Below are 24,167 nucleotides of genomic sequence, written 5' to 3' on the forward strand. Positions count from 1 at the left end.
GCCTCCAGCCATAATTGTTTAGACCTCTGACGCCAAAAAATCTCTTTCTGATCAAGAATTAAGAACAACTATTTTTTTAGCTCTCTAAACTCCATGACAGATTCCACATCCCGTTTATTCCGCAGCTGTTTGAGTTTAAATTTACATTCTTTAATTCTCTTACCAAAACAACTTGTAATTTCTTTCCCCCATACACTCAGATTCTCTCCACAGGTTTTCACCTTCTGCAAAATGGTGCCCTCCCCTTCTGCCTCCCATGTATCACTGACAATATACTTACACAAAGGCTCTGTAAGCCATGCATTCTCGAACCGAAAACGTTTTTTACTCCCCATCGAACTCCTGTTCACTGGTACCATAAATATTGGACTATGGTCTGAAGGGGTACCCTCCAGATTGTATAGTCTTGCCAACGGAAACAACTCAAACCAATTCCCTGTTGCCATTGCTCTGTCTAGCCTGATCTCTATCCAAGCCTCAGTGCCCCTCCCTTTTTCCCATGTGTACTGATGGCCGTATAGCTCCAGGTCCGATAAGCCTGTTTCTGCGAGTACTTCATTAAATCCATTTAGTAGCCACTGAGGATAAAGAGCTCCGCCCTTCTTGTCTGCTTGAGCTACAATGTTGTTCCAATCACCCATAACACACCATGGTAAGTTAGAATCTCTTGATAAATTTCTCAACAAATCCCACGTTTTTCTTCTCATGCTTCTATTCGGTTCACCATAGAAACCTGTGAATCTCCATGTCTGCAACCCCGCAATATTCACTATGACATCAATGTGATACTTCGAGAGACTCAGAAGCTCTACTTGGTTTGTTTCCTTCCATAGTAAAGATAAGCCCCCACTTCGTCCATTAGCTTCCACAACAATCATCCCTTGAAAACCCAGTCTAGTACGAATCCATTCCATTCTTTCTTTATTACACAACGTTTCACACAAAAACACTATCGTAGGCCTCTCTTGACGAACTACGTCCTGAAGGAACTGAACTTTCCAAGGTGGCCCCATACCTTGGCAGTTCCAGCTTAAGCAACTCATGGCTGTTGGCTAGCTTGCAAAGCAAGCTTAGCCAAAACAGTTTTGGAAGAAGTTGAAAAATCCATTTCGGAAATGACAACCTCATGGTTTTTGTTACTTGTATCGACTTCTGGTATAAATTTGAGCCCACCTTCAGTGTCCATCACCTCATAGCTACTTGGGTCACCTCTCATTCTTTTTCTCTCCACTAGCTGCAGCCCATCCAACTCATCCTCTCCTGGCCCATTGTCAAAATTTAAATTCAACTTACCCTCCGTAACTTCCGCGCTTTTATTTTCCATATTAACTTTAGATAATTCAGTTGCACCAGACTGTATCTCTACGCGAGATTTACTCACCCGAATCAGCTGATTTCCAGGAACTAAACAACTGCTTTCCCCGGATTTTTTGCTACCGTTGACTCTCCCCTGACGTGTCTCCCAGTCAGTATCGCCGTCCTCCCTCAACCATTTGCTTTTCGCCGGACCTGGGGTTCTTCTCACCGGTGCCCTTAACCAATTCCCCCACTCCTTGATTTCACTATCATTCTCACGATACAAGAACTTCCTGCAATATCGCTCCGTATGCGACATTATACCACAAGTAAAGCAAAAATCGCCTAGGCGCTCGTACTTGCATGAGACGATTACTTCTGTGTCATTTCTCTTCAAAATCTTCTTTTTACGTTTCAGTGGTTTACGGACATCAAGTTTGATCTTAATACGCATGCATTCACGCCAAATGCTCGTATTGTTTTTGTGATCATATTCGAGGAATTCACCGAAGAAATTCCCAAGCTGTTTACCGACTTCCTCCGACATGTATCCTGTTGGCAAATCAAAGACCTGTACCCACATGTTCAAATGCCATAACGGGACCTCCAATGGCTCCTCCCCTTTTGTTACTTTTGCCAGCACCAACATCGCACCATCAAACGACCACGGACCACCCCTTAATACCCAATTCATATCTTCTTTATGATAGAATTGAAACAAGAAAATGCCTTGTTCAATCTCCTTAATATTGATCCCCATTGCAGGGCGCCAGATGTCTGCCATCTTAGTCTTCATAACACGACCATTAACATTTCTTTCTGTCAAGAAACGTCCCACCACACAGAGGTCATATTTGTTAACCTCTTCTTCTACCTCTCCATCGAATGTAAACGCTGTGTTTTCCTCATCCTCAATATCCAGTCCTGCTAACTACTCATTCAAATCATTATACCGAGACATGATTACCCAAAGACTCACACTCACACGATTCAATTTCAGAAGAAAGAGAACGGAGAGAAAAAATAAGACTCTCACATATTACGGAGAGAAACTTCTCTAAACTTGTAGTTAGTTTGCTGTAACATGAAGGTAAATTAGAAAGAAAGGAGAGGAAAAAAGGAACCAGAACTCCTTATTCGGCCCCCCCTTCTCAGCTTTGGGTTTTCTGCTGAGTGTTTTTTTTAATAGTTAAATATGCCTATTATAACATAATATAGTATAGATAGATAGATAGATATAGTTAAATAAACAAATTTAAAAATTAAATTTGAATTAAAATTTTTAAAAATTACATAAAAAGCCGGGGTATGGCACATGTAAGTTCGTAAAAATAAAAAAAGGCGAGATACATTTTCAGTCTCGGCACATAGACCGTAGACGTAGTCTCTCATAAATCTTGTGGTTTTAAAAAACTTAGGCAAAAAGCTATACACACACACACCGATCTCTGTAATCTCTCCAAAATGAATCGCGCAACTTACAATCTCGCCTCTCTCGCTCTCTCTCGTTCTATTCTCTCCGGCGGCCACTCCGCCGCCGTGCTCCGTCCACGTCTCCTCCTCACTGCCAGGCTCTTCTCCTCTGCCGCCGCGCCGTCGATGTCGCCGGTGTCATCGAAGTGGTATACGCCGTCAATTGCAGTCGCCGGCGGTACTGTCGCCTGTGCCGGAGTTGCTACGTTTTTAGGAGAGCAAGTTTATGCGAAAGAGATGCCGATGTCGCCGGAAAAGATGCCCAAGGAGGTCGTGTTGTATCAGTATGAGGCTTGTCCGTTTTGTAATAAAGTTAAAGGTATAAGCAATACTGTATTGCACTGTATGTTTGTGTGTAATTATTCGATTTTTTGTGAGTTTAGTTTTCGATAAGTTTATGATTAGGAATCGTTTTTACAATTTAGTTTTGTTTTATAAAATATAAAATATGATGACAAAGTTTTGAGGAAATATTAAATAACAAATTGCGTGAACACAGGCGTTGAAGTCGATGCAGAATACTTATTTTGGCTTCGTTGAATTAGATATTGTTATGAGTACAATTTGTGGATTTTAATGTTAAAATGTTCTGTTACTTTGTGTTATATATTTAAATCAAAATGATTTGCTATTGAATAGAGTTTGTTTTTTTATTAATTAAGCTGTGAGGTTTAATTTGGGGGACATTAATGTAAACTTGAAATTTAAATGTTTAATAAAATGTTTATTAGATTAGTAGTTCTATGCGTGGAATTTACTAGCCTAATTGTTTTCGGGTTTTTTCATTTTCTTTAGTGGTTTCTTGTGGAAATGTTGCTCGTTATGATACGGAGTGTGATACTTGCAAGTAAATAAATGAGCTAGATTTTAAATTTAAAGGATCATATTGATGTGATTTTGACATTTATGCTAGTATTGCAACACTGGACTATAGTGCACATAACCATAATATTTTAAAGAATCGGCCTATATAGTTAGATTGGTTTTGTTAGGATTAGATTATACTTGTTATTTGACCTTTCTTGCATTGTATTTGGTCCAATTGTTAGAAGGTATATGACAAAGTCACATTTATGATTCTCAGCTTTCATGGATTACTATGACGTGCCGTACAAAATTGTGGAGGTGAATCCACTTAGCAAAAAGGAAATCAAGTGGTCTGATTATAAGAAGGTGCCGATTTTGATGGTGGATGGTCAACAGATGAATGATTCATCAGGTTCTTAGCATCAATACTGGAAGTCGAAATAATATTCTAAATATTAGTCCAGTAACTGACATATTTGTATTTTGCAGCGATTATTGATAAGTTGGACAGCATGATTAATTCTGAGAAATCTGCTAAAGAAGTCCCAGATAATGAAGAAGAGAAACAGTGGAGAAGGTATCGTTAGTTGTTTTCTAAGCAAATTTTCTTTTCTTAAATGAAGACAGTTATTTTGGTCTGTTTGCATATATTAATTACTTTATCTCAGCCTTACTGTGAATTGCAGTATATCCACCTTTAAGATCTATAAATGAACAGCTCAGGCAAGGCTGGGGCATGTATATAAAAATATATTTAACTCTATATGTATCTTAAAACCTACTGTTAAATGCTCTCTTAAACTAAAACAGTTATTTTTTTTGTACCCATATGCACATGATGTTTTTATAAAATATTCATATAAATTTCTTTTCTCATTTTTTTAAATATTTAACTAATTTTTACTAAAGTGTCAATCTTAATGTTATATGAGGATCAAATCATATTAGTTTTATTTAACATTAATATTAAATTAATATTTGTACTTTGTCGGGAATCGAACCCTGGTGTCTTTGCTTAACAATAGTGTTTAGTGTTTATCAAATGACAACTTTACCCCTGACGACCATACCACATTAACTCTCTCACACCAATTATATATAGGATAATGTTTGTTTATACCTTATGATTTTATTTAGACTCTACCATAAACTGCTGTTTATTTACTTTTAAGATATATAAATGCTTTTGTTTAGCACAGTTTTACTCGGTTCGCGGATCGACCTATGAATCCGTGAACTGGGTCGCTCGTACCGGAACACGGGTCGAAGTCGACCCGGATCGCCATGGGTCGTGTACCAATTTGTGGTTTACTTTTAAGGATAATGTGCATGGGACAAAGATATTTAACAGTTTGTGACAATATTAAAAATATTAAATGAACATATGAATTATGGACATGTCCATAATTATAATAATTTTTATTATCAATGGGCCAACTGCTCACCAACAACATCCACTTCTATGCATTGCACTTCATCAACATTCAGACATTTTAATTTCAAAAATATAATATTTACAAAATATTAATTTATTATATTAATTAATTTTAATTTTTTACAAATATTAATAATTTTTTATTTATATTGTTCTTCAAATTTAGCTATTAAAACAAAAATATATATGATAGTAGCTGAAATATATAATTTTTATGAAATATTTATGATCAAAAGGGATTCTCAAATCGGCTCATTGTACCCGATTCACTTAAACTAATGTCCCACGTACCCGTACTCGTATCAGCTACCCGATCGACCCTATGGTTTAGCACCACCTACAAGGCACATATAAAAGGGTCAAGGGGCAAATAAGACCTTGTGTTTTAGTTGAGAGTTGCAATTTAAAATGGTTCGAATACACCCTTATATTTTATATAATGGTTTAATATAGCCCCTCATGGTTATTTTTTGTAAACCATGGTTAAGCAAGTTTAGCTAAAATTATATCAAATGAACCAAAAGCACCTTGTACTTTAGATCTTGGAGCAATTTTGCCCTTACGTAATATGTCAAGACATAAAAATAAACATTTACAATTAATTATGACTCGATAATTTTTTTAATAATTATTTATATTATTATCTACTAACTTATATGTTGTGCATCCATGCACGAGACTTCCTTATTGTAAGATTTACATTTATTTCTTATTTTTCACTAAAATAAAATAAAATTTTACTTATCTTTGGTATACGTGTTTGAACAAGATAAAATATGGATATTCTATCTATAGATGAATTAATTAAAAAAAATTGTTTAAAAATTTAGGCCAATGGTCCGAAAATATCCTTTGTTTAAAGGTTAGACATAAAATCGAAAAATAATTATTTGAAAAATGGACTTAATAGATTGACTAAACGTATCCCAAGTAACGACCGATCGACTATAAAACTTTTTATGTGTCATTTTCAATAATATGACATAAGTTTTAAAGTTTTTTTTATTAGATTTAATAGTACAGCCGAAAAAATAATGTTGCACCGCTCTTTGATAAATATTTATTTTTAATTAGTAGAGTCTCACATAGATTTTTATTTTATATTTGTATGAAATTATATATTTCAAATATTAAAATATTATAAAAAGATTATATTATAACTACAATTAACTTGCTCCAAGATCTGAACCACTGGATGTTTTTTTATCCCTTGTCATATTTTTTTCTTATTTTGTTAACTATAGTTAATAAATTTAACCATGAAGGTCTATATTGAACTATTGATAGAATATAAGGGTGTATTTAAACCATTTTAAATTTTAAGAGCTTATTCGCTCTCTCGACCTAAATAGAGGGACTTATTTGCTTCTTAATCTTTATATAAAATAATGTAAACGTCTATGATCTTTAAACTTATTTTAAAATACTCTCTGTTAGGTACAAACACACACGCGCGTACTTACATATGTATACATGCATGTTATATTATATCCAGGATTATATTATTGAGAACTTAATATTTATATACTATATAGAATTTTATTTTAAATATCCGATTATTCAAATATCATGTTTTTTCAACCAAATTAGTTTTTTATATTGTGTAAAGATTTTATTGTTAACATCCAAATCCTTTTTTAAACCTATATATTTACCTGGCCCATATTTCGTGACTGACGACGGAAAATCATTAGTTCGGCTTTAACAATATAGTATCGTAAATATTATTTCTTGTTTCATGCTTGTCACTTAAGATGACATGACTATGAATATATAAAACTGTGAAAAAGGAGATATATCATTATTATCCATTTGGGCCTTGAGTTTGTTGTATCTTAATATTTTTGCTCCCCGTGATCCATGTAGTGAGATAGTAGGTCAGGCTGCCCAAATGATTTGTTAGGATTTGGCTGGCTTTATTATGGTGATAATGTGCTAGTTAAACAATAATTAAGGAGTGTGTTTGGGTGAATGGCTGCATTGATGTTCTTGTAAGCTAAAAAAGTGGAAAACACATTATTTAGATAGTGTCCTGCCTTTTGGCTACAAAGTCGTGACAGAGATATCTGTTAATCATATCTAGCTGATATTGATTTATTGCCAGCAATGTTATTAGAATTTAGAAGACTTAGATAGCAGGAAAGATAAATTACCTTGTCATGTGTTTAAAAGTAGCGAATCAGATGGCCAGTATATATACATATATATATAGATGTATCATGTATGTATATGTATATGCTATTCAAGTTTTAACATATCAGCGAGTAATGGAAGAATATTAGCCAACAGACACGTATAAAAGCTCCCATCATCACAACTATATTGTTGCCTTCGTCCTCTATAGAACTTACAAGCCCAAGTGCATGCCCAGTTGCCTACAACCTTGTCCTAAACTTACAACTTAAAGCTTAATTATCTGTCAAATGGAGTCAATAAAGGAAGTAGCAGGGGGCCTGTGTGCGGCATCTTCCACTGCGTCCTGCGTGATAAATATTGCTCCGAGGAAATGTAAATGAAGACATTGCTCTGAGTTTATCTCCTAAAAATTTGGGAGCCAATTAAGCAGTGTTTCAATGAATTTGTAACATATTGGGATGATAATCCTAATGAATCTGTTAATTGGGCTATGGCTATATATTTTTCTGGTTCAGTTTCTTGTAGTTGTACGATAAAATTATGTCGTGAAATTTTAGGCATGAGAGGAGGAGAATTTCTAGACTAAATCCCTCCTGCATTAAGTCGATTAATTTATTTCCTTTTGATATTTTGTTCAGTTAATTTTTCTCCGTTGAATTAAAAGCTGCAATTAATGCTACTACAAATTAGTTAGACAATATAACTTAGTTAAATTAATTCCGTAAGTAAATATATAAATATAAAATAAAATCTTTGTTACACGTGAGAATGCCTGTTTTTATTAATATGTATTTATGAATTTTTTAGTAGAAAATCTTATGATCTTAGTTAGTTTCTGAAAAACCAACTTCAGTACCTATTTGAAATTTGATTTACTTTGAAGAGAATAGCATTCAAAAGCAATTTATTATTGCAGCCATATTATCTTGGGCTTGGAGCTTATTTAAAACCATCACTTGCTTAAATAAAATTTGAAACAATAGATGTAGAACAATTCACTATGAAACACGACCCCCTCCCCTCTTGTTTTTCTGGTTCCGTTACTGAATGAAGTCTATGGCTATACTGACTATGAAATGTTGTTGTATGTGCTACTTTTATTCTATGTTAATGGAACCACTCCATAGAATCTCAACTTATTTTATTATTTTGTTGATTCAGTTGGGTAGATAATCATCTTGTTCATATGCTATCACCTAACATCTACCGAACTACTTCAGAGGCTTTGGAATCCTTTGATTACATTACAAGTAATGGTAAGGAAATTGTACAACTGTTGTTATTTTCATAATTGTGATATTTTAAAAAATTATCATCACTGTTTTGCTGAGAGTTTTTTGCATATAACCAGCGAAACAAAAAAATTAATTCATCAGAATGAATGCAAGTAAATCGAACTTTTGGATCCATTATACCTACTGCTAATGTATCTGTAAGCTTGACACATGAACATCAGTTTTCTGTCCTAAAAAATTTTGTTTTGGTCTGTGAGACTAGTAAGTTTCAAGGAATCTTTATTCTGGGTTTATAGTTCATAAAACTTGCTGGTCATATGTTTTTACCAGCCTCTTGAAGGTTATTTTATTTTTAGCTTCAGAGGAATAGATGCATACATCAGAGGCCTACATATGAATATTTCAAACACACATGACAAATGTGTAATTTGCATTCTTACTTGCAGTTGTGAATTCTGACTTTGTCTATAGGAAATTTCAGCTTCACTGAAAAATATACTGTGAAATATGCTGGGGCTGCTGCCATGTATTTTGTATCCAAGAATTTGAAGAAGAAATACAACATTACTGATGAACGTGCATCCCTATATGAAGCTGCTCAACAGTGGGTGAATGCACTTGGTGGTCGTGAATTCCTTGGTAGGTTTCTGCACCTTGCAACTCTTATTGCTCGAACATACATAAAACATCAGAATTCTGTGTAGAATAAGAGTAGTATTGAAGTTTTGTTGTGTTAAACCTTTAGCTTTGATGCAATTAAAATGGAGCTCATTACTTGAGGAAAAAAATGGAGCTCATTACTTGAGGAAAAAAATGGAGCTCTCTCATGAGAGTCTGCTCATTTTAGGATCCCTCCCCCACCCCCTTTCTGCTGGGTTCTGATTTTATGTGATTATAAGCCTCTCAATTCTGGTATCAGTGCCTTTTGGTCACCATCTTCTGTCATGCATTAGTTTTTAAAAAATTATGTGCACTACAGGCAAATGAGTTCAACTTATAGAAAATGTGAGATCATTTTGGCCACAATGGAAGTATAAAACACTTTAGAAACTGCTAATTTCAGATCCTGGAGAAGAAACTCTGTGTTATTAGGATATGCAAAACCATGGTTATAAAAACGTGTCTATATTTATAATTCTATATATTGCCTCATGCTGACATGGTGCATTAAATTGCACGCGGTGTTGGGAATGGGATGAGTGACCCTTGAACGTTTTATTGTCTGCATGTGGTTGCGTCTATCCGTTTGTTCTTGTTTCACCAAATTTTTACCTACCGTTGTTTTTTGCTGGCTGAAGGGGGGACTAAGCCTAATCTAGCTGATCTTGCTGTCTTTGGGGTGTTGAGACCTATTCGTTACCTGAGATCTGGTATTGACATGGTGGAGAACACACAAATCGGCGATTGGTATGCAAGAATGGAGAGTGTTGTGGGTGAATCTTCAAAGATAGTGACTTGAGACTACTGGACATTGTGGGTGAATCTTCGAAGACTATAATTTAAGACCTATATTATGTAGCAGTACTTGCTCACTTTTGATATAATACGGTTCTGGCCAGCCAACATATTGTAAAGCATTACATTGGCCAAAATGTTTTAAAGTTTCCTCCGGGACTCTTGCTAGCGGTAGTTTAGTACAATTTTGTGCTACAGATTTCATTATCCGGACCCAAATTTCCACCTGGGTGAACATTGTGATTCCAAATACTGGTCTATTGCCTTTTGAGAAATGAGGTAAAGAGCAGCACTGTTTTCATAATGAAATGGGGGAACTAGATGAATTATTTATTAGTTTCGGGATAAACCCTTTGTATGATTAAGGGATTAATATCTAGCTTCCAAGCTCGTTAAGTAGGCTATGTAATCTGAATCTCTATTCAATTTTATTTAAGTAGGCAATGTAATAATGGAATCTGAATCTCGAAAGGCATTCAATAACACTCCTATCAACAGGTATAGACTAGACTAGCAGATCATATGTTATTCATCACTGGTTTGTAATAAGTGGGCTATAAAGGAAGCAGATTTGTTGTTTTTTAATGTATTTTTTGATTTTGTGATGCGAATGGCCTTGTATAATCTGTAGAGGTACGATGCATGAATTATAGAAGAGGAAAAAATGACCCTAATATATTGATTTTATGATTTTATAACACAAATAAGAGATGGCATTTTAATAGCGTGAGAGGTGATTTCAGCTAGTGTTTTTTTTTATGTTCTAAAGAATAAAGTGTTATTTACGTTAAAGAGTTTTTTATACGTTCTAAAGAATAAAGTGTTTTTTTTTATGTTCTAAAGAATAAATTTTATTGTGAATAAAATTTATAAATATCATGGGTGATGGGTAAATAAATTATATAACGATCATGAAGACCGTTATTTAATTTGAGATCTTAGAGAACTCGTATGTTAAATACTATAAAATACTTTATACTATTGAGATGCATGAGATGATTTATAATAATTTTTACATGAATTTGTTCATTCTATTTAATATTTTTTAAATTTATATACCTTGGATTTATAGTTTTTTAAATTGTCAACTTTGTTAATCATACTTCTTCACTTAAATAAGTTTATTACACTATCTACAACTACAAATTTTAATACTGCGGAGAACTGAAAGGTATATCTAAAAAATCTCAATCACAATTTTTGCAATAAGATATACAATTTAATAATATTTCTAATTTTTATTTATTATTAGTTAAAAAATATAATTAATAATAAGAGAAAACTGAACTTGATATTTTACTCAGGGATCCAAACCGAAGTTATAAGTATTTTGAATACATTTTTTAGTAGGTAGTTTTGTAATTTAAAGTCAACCCTCCTATATTTACAAAAATATACTAGGAAATCTTATAAACTCATGGACAACTCTGATATTAATACTTCCCTTAATAACAATATTAATAATAATTAAGAATTATAAATTTACAACCAGCCATTTTAACTCCTTTACTCTAATTCTATAATAATATTATTTTATAAAATATGTTGAACAAATATTACTAATTCATACTAGGGGTGTAATCGAGCCGAGGCGAACCGAATACTTTCAGGCTCGGTTCGAGAAAAATTAAAATAGTTCGGGCTCGAGATCGAGCTCGAACTCGACCGAATATTTAATTTCAAGTTCGAAGCTCGGCTTGTAAAAAGTTCGGTAGACTCGAGTTCGGCTCGAAAGCTCGAATTAATTCACTAAATATTAACAAAAAAATTGAAATATGATCGGTTCGACTCGAGTTCAGCTCGAGTTCAGCTCGAGTTCGACTCAATAAAAATAAATAATATATAATAAATCTTAAATATTTACATAAAATTATATTTATAATAATAAAATTAAAAACAATAGAGGCTCGAGTTCCGCTCGGTTAATAATTCGAAAAACTCAAGCTCGAGCTCGGCTCGATTATTTTTTAGTCTAATTCAAATTTTTTACGAACCGAATATTTTTGAGCCATGCCGGCCAATGTTATAAGTTTTGAATGGAAGTCCCGATAAAAAGACAAATTGTTGAATATCATTTAAGTTAATAACTAAATTATTTATTTTTTGCAAATTAAACAAATGTTTTCCAATATGTTTCGCCGAATAAGATGTTTTACAATATTTTACAGATAGTACATTTATAAATTCAAGATTTTAAATAAAATAATAATTATTATAAAATATAATTTGTAAAATAATACATTTTGTAATATTTTGAAGCGATATTTTTACTTGTATAACATAAGGTTCTTCGAGATCTCCTAAAAGAAGCAGTCGAACTCAATTATATATTATGTTTTTGAATGGCTGTGGTTTAAATTAAATTAAATTTGATAATAATTAATAAAAAGTATTTTAAATATCCTTGAAATTTCAAATTGAATATAAAAATTAGTGAAATTTTAATTGAATACATCGCCTAAATTAAATATTTCTTATTTTTTTGGAAATCCGATAATAATCTATACTATATTATAATAGCCGGAATAGAGATAATTTGGTTCAACGATAATTCCCTAATTTTGATTATTACAAAAATAGATAAATAGTGTTATATATCTAATAAACTACTAAATTATTAAACTACTACTAAATATAACATACTTATCCTACTAAATTACGAATACAACTTATCATATTATTAAAATATATAAATAATAGTGTTACATATCTGCTAAACTACTAAATTGTTAAATTACTAAAAATAGTCTATTTATTCTATTAAATTACGACAACATGTGATTCTATTATTTTTATTAAAAATTTATAATCATTATATATTTATATAAATACTGTATTTTAAAAATATAATATAACTTGATAAATAAAAATTTAAAATATTAATGAAAATCGTGCATGAAACTAGATTTATGCTGGTATAAATAAAGAAGAAAGAATCATAAGTATATGTATACCCTAAAGTCCTGCTTCAGTTATTTCTTGTACTAATCTTTTTCATTACTTTCCATCATCAAATCGTTAAGGAAGTGGGGGAGAGATGAAAGTAGTAGGATTAATTAGCGGCGGCAAAGATAGCTGTTTTGCTATGATGAAATGCGTTCAATTTGGTCATCAGGTTACTCACCTATATATACTACTTACGACAACCATTATGTTTTTGTTAATTTTAATATTAATATGCCTGTTTATTTGATTTTTTTTTTATGTTTGAATTGTACAGATTGTTGCTTTGGCTAATTTGATGCCTGCTGATGATTCTGTTGACGAACTCGATAGCTATATGTATCAAACTGTATGAACCATTCTTCAAGTGTCTGTCCTTTCCCTTTTTTTAATGTACTGTTAGCCTTAAGAATGTGCAAACCTTTCACTTCTGAAACCCGAATAACGAATAATTTCCTAGCTTGTTTTGCATCATGTATTGGTACTACTCATCTGTTTTTAATAACCAATTTTCTGAACTAACAATTTAGAGCTTGTTTGGGTAATCTTAAAAATTTACTTGTGACTTAAACAGAAAATTTTAAGTTGGTATCTGTTTGGGTAATGTACTGTTTTTTTATGACTTACAAGTTATTAATCAATGCGTAACTTTTATCAAATAGAATTGCAAAAGTAAAATACGAAGTTCAAGAATCTGACTTTAAGCTGCTTCTTTTTTTTTTAAATTTAAAGTCATTTTTTAACTTTGTACACAAACGAACTTTTTTTAGAATGACTTTAAGCCCGCAACCTCAATTAAGGCCAAACAGGTTCTTAGTTATGTATACCCAGTAGAGCATAAAATTCTGAAATCTGGTGAGGTAATAGGGGTGGTGGAGGGGGCGCATACATACCCTTTTGCAGTAATGTTACTTATTAGCCTTAAGAATGTGTTGCAAAAATATCTCTTTAAAACCCGAATAAAATGATTGAAGCCCGGAGGGTCTGCACCCCCTCGATAGCTATAGTTATGTTACTTATGTATTACCAATAGAGCATAAATTCAAAATCCGGAGAAGTAATACGGGTGGTAGAGGGGGGCGCAAACCCTTTTGCAATAATGTTCCTCTGCTACTCAGAAATATAAAGTCTAACTTAATGTTCTCTACTATAATATAGTGAGACCAATGCAATGATGGTCTAATGTAAATTGTCGGCCACCTAAGTCAAATGTTAGAATCTCACGAAAAACCTTAGTTATTCCTTTTTAATCAATACATGTATAATAGACTGAAAGAGTACAAGTAGGGTCGGATTCTTAATATTTATACTTCTGCTAGATTTCTGGGTTAATTTGTACTTGAAGTCTAAACATAGGACGTATTTATATAAACCCCTCTCTGGGTAAGTGGCTATCAAGTCAACGTACAAAGAGCTAATGTATGCATGCAATTTGTAGCTCTAATTTCCAGATTTGATTAATGCAGAGATTTTCTTCATGAAGCTCGACTAGTAGTTATCAAAGAGGCCGTAATACATAGGACTGGATTTGAGAGGAACGAATTATTGAATAAAAAATAAAAATAATGGTTTGGTTGGATTGACAGCAGAAAATTTAATTTGTAAAATTATAGTTGTGAACTTTTGATTTATTAAACTGTACTACGATACAAATTTTCATTCTCCCCCTCACATTTACCCTAATTATTGAGGAGGTTGTTGTAGATAATTTCAAAATATTTGCAGGTTGGGCATCAGATAGTTGTCAGCTACTCTAAATGCATGGGAGTCCCGTTATTTCGAAGAAAAATTCAAGGATCCACAAGGCAAGCCCCCTATGGGGAAACATATTTGGTAAAATTAATAATCTTATATTTGTAAAGTAAAATTATATTTAGGTTACATGTTCAAAAGCATCTGTGATTGTTTTAAACTTCTAGTAAAACAACTGATATCATCATCTTGTCGAATTGCTCATTCAAACTTATATCTGTTTAGATGTTCTTTATTTCGTAGTTTGACAACAATTATTTCACACCGTTTGAAGTTCTTTTTTAGAAAATACCAAAATCTAGTGTATATTTTTTTTAAATATATGTAATTACATTGTGTTCAGTTGTTTCAAATTTGATACGGAAAATTTGTAATGATAGTTTGGTTAACTAAGAATCTGAATAAGTATCTGCTAGAGACCTAGAGTTTATGTTGTGGACTATATATAGTCAATAATAGAAAAGACTAGGAAATGAAGCTTTCAAATACCCTAAAATTGTATTCTATTGTATAGTAATTCCCATACGAAACTGAATTACATAATTTATTCATCATAATAGCTCAACCTAAGTTCCTGAACGGCTGAACCAATTAGAGCTCTATAAACATATATAAATACATTCATATATAAGAGAAGTTGAAATGTAAACATGTTTAAGATAAAAAAATACAAACTAATCCGGTCAGTTGGATCTCTGTCACTTTACGTTCTAGTTTATCGGATTTTGTTAATTGATCAGTAAGGCGGTCAAGCTACCTGTGCCTTGACTATGTAAATTAAGTATAGTACTTTATTTCTCCTCCCTTCTTTCAGTACTCCATCTCCTTATCTTTCTTTCTTATTTTATCAGCTTACCGAATTTATACATGCATTCTCTCTCTTTATCTGATTTTCCTCATTGTTTTTTTTGCATATATAGTATCATGTTCTGTGTTGACAGACCCCAAGTTAGGTAGAACCGAATTGTAAGTTCCCTGAACTTTCATTACATACATGATGAACCCTCAATGTTAGATTCCTGAAGTTGTTTTCTATAAGGTCGTGCCCCCCAGTTTTGAAAAAGTGTGCCTAAGCACTGGTTTATGCCCCAAAACCAGTTAAGCGCTTAATTTTCGCTTTCTTTGAAAGATCCTGACCACTTTAAAGAACTGGTAAGTGCTAATAAGTGGAAAGAGCTGAACACTTTTGAAAGGAGGTTGACTTTTAAGTCAGCTGTGTTATTAATTTGCCCGCTGAGCAGCCTTTTTTATATGTATTGCTCCTGGTCTACATTTCTACTCCTCTTCCATGGAAAGAGCTGAACACTTTTGAAAGGAGGTTGACTTTTAAGTCAGCTGTGTTATTAATTTGCCCGCTGAGCAGCCTTTTTATATGTATTGCTCCTGGTCAACATACTCCTCTTCCATGGAATAAGTAAAGATGTTGACTTGGATATGAAGTTGTAAGTAGTTCAGTATTGCTATAATAACTACCATGGTCTATAAACAGATAGGTTTGGACACATTTTGAGAACTGCTTTAACTAGGTGAGCGGGGTTCTCTTTTTGTGGTTATGTTTTGATGCCAATTCTTTGAGGAAAGAGGAATAACTATTCAAGATAAATGCAGGGATTGAACAATGGTTGCTGCCATTTGCAAATATCCATAATTATCTTGTTCTTGATTCTGATTTTGTCTCCCTTTTGTCTCACTATTCCATTCATTTTTTCCCGTGATTTATTTCGTTCTGATAAAAAGTATTAGATTATAATTTTTCCATGCTTCCTGACACAATTGAGCTTAGTATCAAGGGGTGTTAAATCTTTTTCATTTCAGAGACTAATCATATACATATTGTTACCTACATAGGCATCATGAGCTTAGCTACAATATGACTGCCGGTGATGAGGTCGAAGATATGTTTATCTTGTTAAAGGAAGTTAAGCATCAGATACCTTCTATAACAGGAGTGTCTTCTGGTGCTATTGCTTCTGATTATCAAAGGCTAAGGGTGGAAAGTGTATGTTCGCGGTTAGGACTCATTTCTTTGGCATATTTATGGAAGGAAGATCAATCCTTGCTTCTTCGGGAGATGGTAAATTGTTCATTATGTGTATGATGATTCTCAACTTAGCACCATTGCTAATTTTGTTTTCCTTGGTGATCATCTAGATAAAATCTGGGATTGTTGCTATTACTGTAAAGGTATGAGCACAGGTTTATATTGACAGATAATTATGTTATATCTTTCATGCAAAGATTAATCAGTCTTGATAAATAACTTGGCTGTGATTGTAGACCATATCCAGATGAAAGCCGGGGTTGTTGCAGCTTCTTTTAAACTAGAAATCTTATTTGCTTTGATCAAGTTTTCATTATAAAAATATGTTTTTGATATGATCCTATATAGTAAATTTTGTCACTTTCTTTTGTTCTGATCGGTAATACTGTCCAAACGAGAATTTTAAGAAACTAATTAATCAGAAACTGGATAAACCCAGCGACCAACTTGAATATCTAAATGTTGTGTTGCTGCAACCTTAAGATACTACAGAAGAGCCTTTTTTTGAACTGGGCATCTTGTTGCATTTTGGGTATCACTCTCTCTTAAGTTGTCGCTTGTCAGCATGGTTTTGTTCTGTATTTGAATCTTTTGGTGTCTTCTTCTTTGTTTCTGATAGAGCGATAGTATTCTTCTGGAATATGTTTAGAGCAGGATGTTTTTGATATTTTAGGTTGCCGCCATTGGGTTGAATCCTTCAAAGCACTTGGGCAAAGAACTGTCGGAACTAAGCTCCCATCTACACAAGTTAAAAGAGTAAGCATAGAACAGATTTTTCACTGTACTGTCAGTTCAAACTTCTTATATCATAGTAACTTATTTGGTCAATAATTCTAACAGGTTGTATGGCATAAATGTATGCGGTGAAGGAGGGGAGTATGAAACACTAACACTGGACTGTCCCCTTTTCGAAGTAAGTGGACTATATTTTTGTATTGTATTACCTTTCTATGTAATTTTGTTCAGATCTTAAACGTCATGTCTGATGTATTAATTTATATGCAGTTTAATCGCCAGCAGTAAATTGTTGCAGTTATACATCTAATATTCTTACTTGGTTAATTAAATATTGTATCTGTATTTGCAATTTTATCAGTAGTTATGATCTTTGATAGAGTAATGAAGCTTAGATAATGTTGTGGTCTGTTTCTATAATATTTTTTTATAGTTGTAGAAGTTTTCATGACTTGTTGTGTTTGATTTTACGGTTTATTGAAACAGTTGTGGTCTTTTTAATATTACCTAACATTTAAACTTCTGTACTCTTGACCAGAATGCTAGACTATTGCTGGACGAATATCAAATTGTATTGCACTCTTCAGATTCCATAGCTCCTGTTGGGATCCTTCACCCTTCAGGATTTCATGTGGAACAGAAGTTAAAAGCAGATAGCAGAGCCAATGGCGTATCTTCAGAGTCGATGGATTCAGTATACGAGGTTCAAGGAGACTGCACACAAAGTTCTGATGCAGACTGCAGCTCTACTAATAAGGTCTTTGATTTCGTTACACAAGAGCATCATAGGCTTCATGTATCAGAGATGGTAAATGATAATATGCACTCAATTTCGTGCACGCTGCAAAACTCGCGCGGAACTTTAGGAGGTAAAGTTTATGTTATTATAAAACTCGTGCTTACTTTTTCTATATGATGTGTTATCTTGTTTTCTTTTCACCTGTTTACTCCCTGTTTTAGCTCCCTCCGATGCTTTCAAATAACAATGTATAACATTTCTTTAATTTGCAGATTTGGAAGAGGATCTAAAACTTGTTCTAATGAAAATTGAATCCCAACTTGTTGAAATCGGTTGCTCATGGAACGAGGTGCTCTATATACATATGTACATTGCTGATATGGGTAAATTTTCAGTTGCAAATGAAACATATGTAAATTTCATTACCCACGAGAAATGTCTCTCTGGTGTACCATCACGGAGTACAGTTGAATTACCTCTGTCACAAGTAGGTATGGGGGCAGCTTGCGTTGAAATTCTGGTAGCAAAAAATCAATGCAAAAAGGTTTTGCATGTGCAAAGTATATCCTGCTGGGCTCCCAGTTGCATAGGACCTTATAGCCAGGTTAGTAATCACCATTTTGTTGTAGAAAGGAGACTCCTTTTTTTTTTCTTGATTATATATTATCACCTCACACATGCTGCTGCTGCTGCTGCTAAGCCAATTTTTTCTTCCGGCTTTCTATGTTTGTCCAACAACTATATTCTTACTGCTTTCAAAAATGTTTGTAGAATTTCTGAAAAGTCTAGTAATTACATTCTCATAGAAGACTTTACTCTTCTTTTAAGTTTTAATATCCGTACAAGTTCCAGGGGATGGAACTATACGACTATTTTGTATTTCGTGTACTGATATGAAAACCGGACACAAGATAATATTTCACATCTATGAATATTATAAGAAACTCATTCACAATTTTGTAACATGGACAGTAACTAATACTTCAGAAAAGGAAAGTATTTAATCCTTCGATTCACCTGCAGGCAACCTTGCACAATGAGATCCTTTACATGGCTGGGCAGTTGGGGCTTGACCCTCCAACAATGTTACTCTGTGATGGAGGGGCTACTGCTGAGCTTGAAAAAGCACTTGAAAACAGTGAAGCGGTGGCAAAATGCTTTACTTCTTCAATATCTACCTCTGCTATTCTTTTCACCATCTATTGTTCAACAACTATACCTTCATCAGATAGAATAAAAATTCAAGAAAAGATGAATATGGACCTCAGTCGGATGAAGCTACATAATTTAAATAATGGATCCTTATGTACAGTGCTGAATCCCATGTTCTTATATGTCCTTGTACCTGATCTACCGAAAAGGTATATTTTCTACATTTAACCATTACTGGACATCTTTGCATTTTAGTTTGCAAGTGATTTTATTTTTTGTACTGCAGCTCAAGAGAAAATTCGTCTTGTTTGTTATTCGTTGGGCATCTTTCTCACTGCATTTCAATATTAGACAAATCATAACATGATTATGAACATCTTAGCTAGGTATCTAGCATTATAACTTGTAAGAATGTTATACCAGCACAAAAAACGTATGATAGCAAGTAAATCTCACAAGCCCCTTCAATTCTGTGCTTTGGTGCTTATTTTATTTTTACATTCTTGTGGAAGTAGAGCCTTTGTGGAAGTGAAGCCCATGCTTTATGTTGCTGATAGTGATAGTGTTGAACCTGGGGAAGTTGTAACTGATGAAGTTGTACCAGATGTCTCATTAAAAGTGGCTCAAAATTATTGGGGTTTCCAGAACAATGAATGGCATGATTGTAGCATTCAGAATTGTATTGTTCCTGGAAAAGTATGTGCAGTTGTTCTCTCTATCACTGATGAACTTGCGGTGAAGATTTGTTCCAACGGTGCTACAGGTGCCGTTGATGATGGTGTGGCTCAGCAATGTTGCTTCAGTGTGCGGCAGTTGGAAATGATCGCAAGGTTTTGCCTTTATCGTCTTGATACAACTCTTTTGATGAATTATTTCTCTTGGGACAATGTAAAGGTATGCACCTTTTTTTGCGGCCTTGTATATCTATAATACATTTATGATATTACTACGCTGACATCACATATATTTTAAGAAAAGTTTCCTTTGAACATCTCTAAGTTTATGAGAACCTTTTAGCTTTTTGTTCGTTAAAAAATGGAAGTTTTGTAATGGAACCTGTGTGTCACAGGGGAAAAGCTTTGAATTGTCAGATGCATAAGTAAATGCTGAAGAATAGTAGAACTGTAGACTTGTTCATTGTACAAAACTAGCAGTCTAGCACATTTGATGTTTTTTCAATTCAATTAACTGAGTGATGTATCTGGTAAGTATGTGGGAAGTAATTTTTAAAAAATATATATGACCTTCGAACATGGCAAGAATTGTTGAAGAGGCCTCGTAACGTTTATGAAATGATTAGTTCTTGTGTTGTTTTTTTTTTTTTGCGTCAAGTTTTGCTTTGTTTTCTGTTGGTAATTAATTTGTTAAATTATCATTTTTCTACCTTTGCAGTATATGAGGATATATTTTCCCACAAGCCTTGGTATGTCCCACGACATGATGTTACAAGTCTTCATTGGTGCATTTAATGAGCTTGCAGAATCAAATCCAAGGATTAACATCAAGGAGAAGCCCATTTTCAACCTGGTCCCCGTCTTAGGAGCTGGAAAGTCTGCTGTTTCTCTTGATGTTTTAACCTGTGAACTTTTTGCTCTTAAATCTTAGCCATTTATATCCTTGTACTGTGATATATTACTCATATCTGGAAACTCACTGCATATCTGCAATATAACTTGATAATTATCACTACAAACAGAGACCAGAAGTTAGTGTGTGTATACAATGATTTAATTGTTGCAATTTTGCTGTATTTGTTGTATTGTAACACTCTTCTTCATTTAGTTTCAATTTCTCTGTGTTGTATTTTAATGTAGAGATTAATTCACATTATAGATGTTTTAGCTTCTTGAACATAAAATCTAATGGAATTTGATGCTTGACGTCTATCCATACAAAAATATAATTTTAGTATCAGAAACGTATCATAGACTTTAAAGAATAGAAAGGTAAAGATAAGCACGGTTTCAAGTACTAAATGAAACTCGGCTCAATTATTGTTTTGAGGTGGAGCATTTTGTATAATAAAGGAATATCTAGCCTTCGACACTTGCACTAATTATAATGGACATCTATTATACTTTGTCGAACTAGGCAATGTTATTTGGATTACAAAAAATTGGTAAAACTCAGTTAAAATGTGTACAACCCTATCTACATTGTGTATACTAGAACTCTGTTATCAATCAGATAGAGCCGAGGCAACAAGATTTCAAATTACTTTTTTCAGTGGAAGCTACAGCTTAGGAAGTTGGGTATCACTATCCACAGCCACCGGGTTTTCTTATATGCGATTTTATAAGATTATCTTTTCAGCTGTCTGAGGGAGTAAGATGTATAGGCAGGCATATATTCATAAACTTAAAAGAATAAAGAAACCCTCTGTTCCCTTCACAGCATATCTGAAATAAAGTGACCTGCGGGGTATATAGAAATATGTATTCCCAGATGAACAGAGGTAATAAATATCGATACTGTAAATAAGCAAAGAAGAGAACTGTGTAAGAATCAAAGTTGATACATAATATTATTAAAACTAAATATATTTTTGGAGTTTCAATGTTAATTCTTGAATGAGGTCTAGGCGGGTAAATTGTCAGGAATAAAACTTCATATCAATATCTTCTTTGGATCTGATCCGCTGTCTGCTTTGACGGCACTTACAGCTGCAGCTAAAAACAATGGGAGCAATTAGGAGATGCCTATCGGATATAAGGAAATATTCATTTCTGTACGTAGATATCAATATCCTGAGCAAAGAATGTATAACAGAGGGTCGAGTACGGAGAATCATAATTCATAAATAAACTGTTTATCTACGTAATGAGGAAACACAAACCACATCCGGAATTCAAATCCAGAATGCTGACTTGTGGAATATCCAAAACCAAACATACACTAGAATACTCAAAAGTACAGTCTAGGTATGAGGAGGGTGATAGGTACGCGGGCCTTACCCCTATTACGAAGATCATTATCTTAAATAATCCACATAATCCTCGCCCAAAAGCATTATGACCAAATACTAACACCAATAACATATACAGAAGATACTTGCATAGAAATTCATAGTTCCCGGAGCTCGTTCACACGATATCACAAGGAAATAGAGAAACACAAATTACATGTAAAAACAGAAAAAGTAAATCATATAAATGATCAAAATTAAACTGCAAATATGTAAAACTACTTGTAATTTGCCAACTTATAAAACATTACAACAGTACACTTGGTACCATAACATGTTTTCTTGTGTGCTTAAACTGGTGAAGGATACTTTTATGATGGCTTTTACAGCTTATTCAGAATCATACCTAGATTTGGGCTAAGGGAATCATGCATAGATTACCATAATCTAAGGGGAATTTTAGTCGGGTCATTCATAACCAGTAGCTGCTCTAGCACATTAGTTCTTTATTCATATCAAAAACTTCATGGTTGTCTACTAAACCTTTTCTTCACTATGGGAAAAAAAACTCAATCTTAAATTACTTTTCTTAGAGCCGCCACAGATCAAGTTGTGCCTTGACTAAATGAATCTTGTAGATGTCCGAAGCAGCATTTGAGATGCACAACTTTTTCGAAATACTTTTCAATATTGACTGTTGGCTGCTTATTATATTTAATGATGTGACGATGATATATCTATGGCAAATGAATTTGAATACTTTATGAGTCTCTCCCACTGTGAATCACCTAAAGCTCAAAAGCAAAGGATACAGATGCATAGTGCGAAAATAATTGGATCCAACTAATAGTATGAGATGGCCTATGGGGATTCAGGTGAGCGGGATACAAGTACAATCATATATAAACATATTGCAAATACAAATTTAAAGTCTCGACTAATTTACAATAAAACCCATCAAAAACTTGAAAATTTATGCGAACAGAAACAACTGCATAACTCGATCATCCAAAACATAACATTTAGGTATAATCTATTTAATACCAAGAGCCATCTCGACTTTGCTTCTGGTACCGTAACTAACAGCTATTTCAGTTTCTATCTACAAAGGGTAAAAAACTAAGTAGGAATTAAATATACATTGCCTAACCCAACTATCCCTGCTTCGTAGTCTATCAGACATCCTGTCAATTATCGACTTATGTCTACTAACTACAAATTCAAAGAAAAATATCAATTTCTCGAAAACCAGACATATCGCGAAAACCCGAAAAGGGTTTCAACATAACTACATTAACAACAATAATACACACAAATCAAGAGTAATACACACACACAAACACACAAATACCTGGTGGAGGAGTAGGGGCATCACCAAAAATGGCCTTAATTTTATCAACAGGAATTACAGAACTGCCCTGAGCTTGAGCATAAAGCTGTTGTTTCCAATCCCAAATGGTCTTTTTAATAGCTTTGTTCGATTTGAGTAAAGAATCTTTCTGGGTTTCTAGGGTTTCGATGTGTTTTTGTTGGTTAAATGATTTAAGACTCAAAGCAATAAATGTAAAGCCGAGAAAGCTGTTGACGACTTTGTTGTTGCTTGCTGCTTTGTTGAGCAGCTCTATTGCTTTGTTTGCATACTCCATTTCTCCTCGAACTCGGCAAATTAGAGGAGTTCAGTTCAGTTTAATAGGGGGTATTTTTTTATTGAAGAAATGAATGTTTTATTACACAAGTTTTTAGAAAAAATATATAATATTTTTTTTTGAAAATATCATTTTTTTTCATCTTATAAATATTTTAGACACGTGTGATTTTGCCATCGAATACACTTTGGTGCAATCAAATGTAACTCTTGACCAAAAATAATTTCAATTATTTTTATACAAGAACATAAAGAAAGAAAATTGTATTTGTTTCTTTTTAATAAGAACTATATTTTTGTAATTATATTTTGAAAATAGTAAAATACCAAAAAAAAATTAAAAATGATATTTTTGGTAATTTCTCCTTTTCTTATTATGCTTACGGTCCAGATAAAATTATAAATATTTAAGACGGAT

At 33.3% G+C, this 24,167-nt stretch overlaps 3 protein-coding genes across 6 annotated transcripts; 2 read left to right on the forward strand and 1 right to left on the reverse strand.

The window, feature by feature from the left end:
- Window positions 1-2,652: 2,652 nt before the first annotated feature.
- Window positions 2,653-10,294, forward strand: LOC141671763 (uncharacterized). Its single transcript, XM_074478100.1, has 6 exons — window positions 2,653-3,088; window positions 3,854-3,988; window positions 4,066-4,153; window positions 8,309-8,403; window positions 8,854-9,021; window positions 9,681-10,294. The coding sequence occupies exons 1-6, from the start codon at window positions 2,761-2,763 to the stop codon at window positions 9,839-9,841; spliced, it is 975 nt and encodes a 324-aa protein (XP_074334201.1). The 5' UTR covers window positions 2,653-2,760; the 3' UTR covers window positions 9,842-10,294.
- A 2,511-nt stretch (window positions 10,295-12,805) lies between these two features.
- On the forward strand, window positions 12,806-20,964 carry LOC141671469 (diphthine--ammonia ligase). 3 transcript variants are annotated; one of them, XM_074477737.1, is made up of 12 exons: window positions 12,806-12,952; window positions 13,058-13,129; window positions 14,506-14,585; window positions 16,381-16,606; window positions 16,684-16,716; window positions 17,247-17,329; window positions 17,414-17,486; window positions 17,847-18,177; window positions 18,320-18,651; window positions 19,071-19,408; window positions 19,715-20,093; window positions 20,592-20,964. In XM_074477737.1, the coding sequence occupies exons 1-12, from the start codon at window positions 12,875-12,877 to the stop codon at window positions 20,802-20,804; spliced, it is 2,238 nt and encodes a 745-aa protein (XP_074333838.1). In that variant the 5' UTR covers window positions 12,806-12,874; the 3' UTR covers window positions 20,805-20,964. The 3 variants fall into 3 exon arrangements, with proteins under 3 accessions (XP_074333838.1, XP_074333839.1, XP_074333840.1); XM_074477738.1 differs by lacking the exon at window positions 16,684-16,716; XM_074477739.1 differs by lacking the exons at window positions 12,806-12,952; window positions 13,058-13,129 and having other exon boundaries at window positions 14,506-14,613.
- A 681-nt stretch (window positions 20,965-21,645) lies between these two features.
- Window positions 21,646-23,824, reverse strand: LOC141671470 (uncharacterized). 2 transcript variants are annotated; one of them, XM_074477741.1, is made up of 2 exons: window positions 23,456-23,824; window positions 21,646-21,862 (listed from the first exon to the last, which is right to left on the reverse strand). In XM_074477741.1, exons 1-2 carry the CDS (start codon window positions 23,748-23,750, stop codon window positions 21,807-21,809), a joined length of 351 nt encoding a protein of 116 aa, XP_074333842.1. In that variant the 5' UTR covers window positions 23,751-23,824; the 3' UTR covers window positions 21,646-21,806. The 2 variants fall into 2 exon arrangements, with proteins under 2 accessions (XP_074333842.1, XP_074333841.1); XM_074477740.1 differs by having other exon boundaries at window positions 21,646-21,868; window positions 23,456-23,821.
- Window positions 23,825-24,167: the final 343 nt, after the last annotated feature.

This window comes from Apium graveolens, chromosome 7 (assembly GCF_009905375.1).
Source record: "Apium graveolens cultivar Ventura chromosome 7, ASM990537v1, whole genome shotgun sequence".
In the NCBI taxonomy this organism is placed as follows: domain Eukaryota; kingdom Viridiplantae; phylum Streptophyta; class Magnoliopsida; order Apiales; family Apiaceae; genus Apium; species Apium graveolens.

Coding starts and splice junctions, on each gene's coding strand:
- LOC141671763 (XM_074478100.1), top strand. CDS start 2,761: ATGAATCGCGCAACTTACAATCTCGCCTCTCTCGCTCTCTCTCGTTCT. Junction 4,154..8,308: donor GAAGAGAAACAGTGGAGAAG/GTATCGTTAGTT, acceptor TTGTTGATTCAG/TTGGGTAGATAATCATCTTG. Junction 8,404..8,853: donor TGATTACATTACAAGTAATG/GTAAGGAAATTG, acceptor CTTTGTCTATAG/GAAATTTCAGCTTCACTGAA.
- LOC141671469 (XM_074477737.1), top strand. CDS start 12,875: ATGAAAGTAGTAGGATTAATTAGCGGCGGCAAAGATAGCTGTTTTGCT. Junction 17,330..17,413: donor CATCTACACAAGTTAAAAGA/GTAAGCATAGAA, acceptor TAATTCTAACAG/GTTGTATGGCATAAATGTAT. Junction 18,652..19,070: donor GCATAGGACCTTATAGCCAG/GTTAGTAATCAC, acceptor ATTCACCTGCAG/GCAACCTTGCACAATGAGAT.
- LOC141671470 (XM_074477740.1), bottom strand. CDS start 23,750: ATGGAGTATGCAAACAAAGCAATAGAGCTGCTCAACAAAGCAGCAAGC. Junction 21,869..23,455: donor TGCCCCTACTCCTCCACCAG/GTATTTGTGTGT, acceptor CATTGTTTTTAG/CTGCAGCTGTAAGTGCCGTC.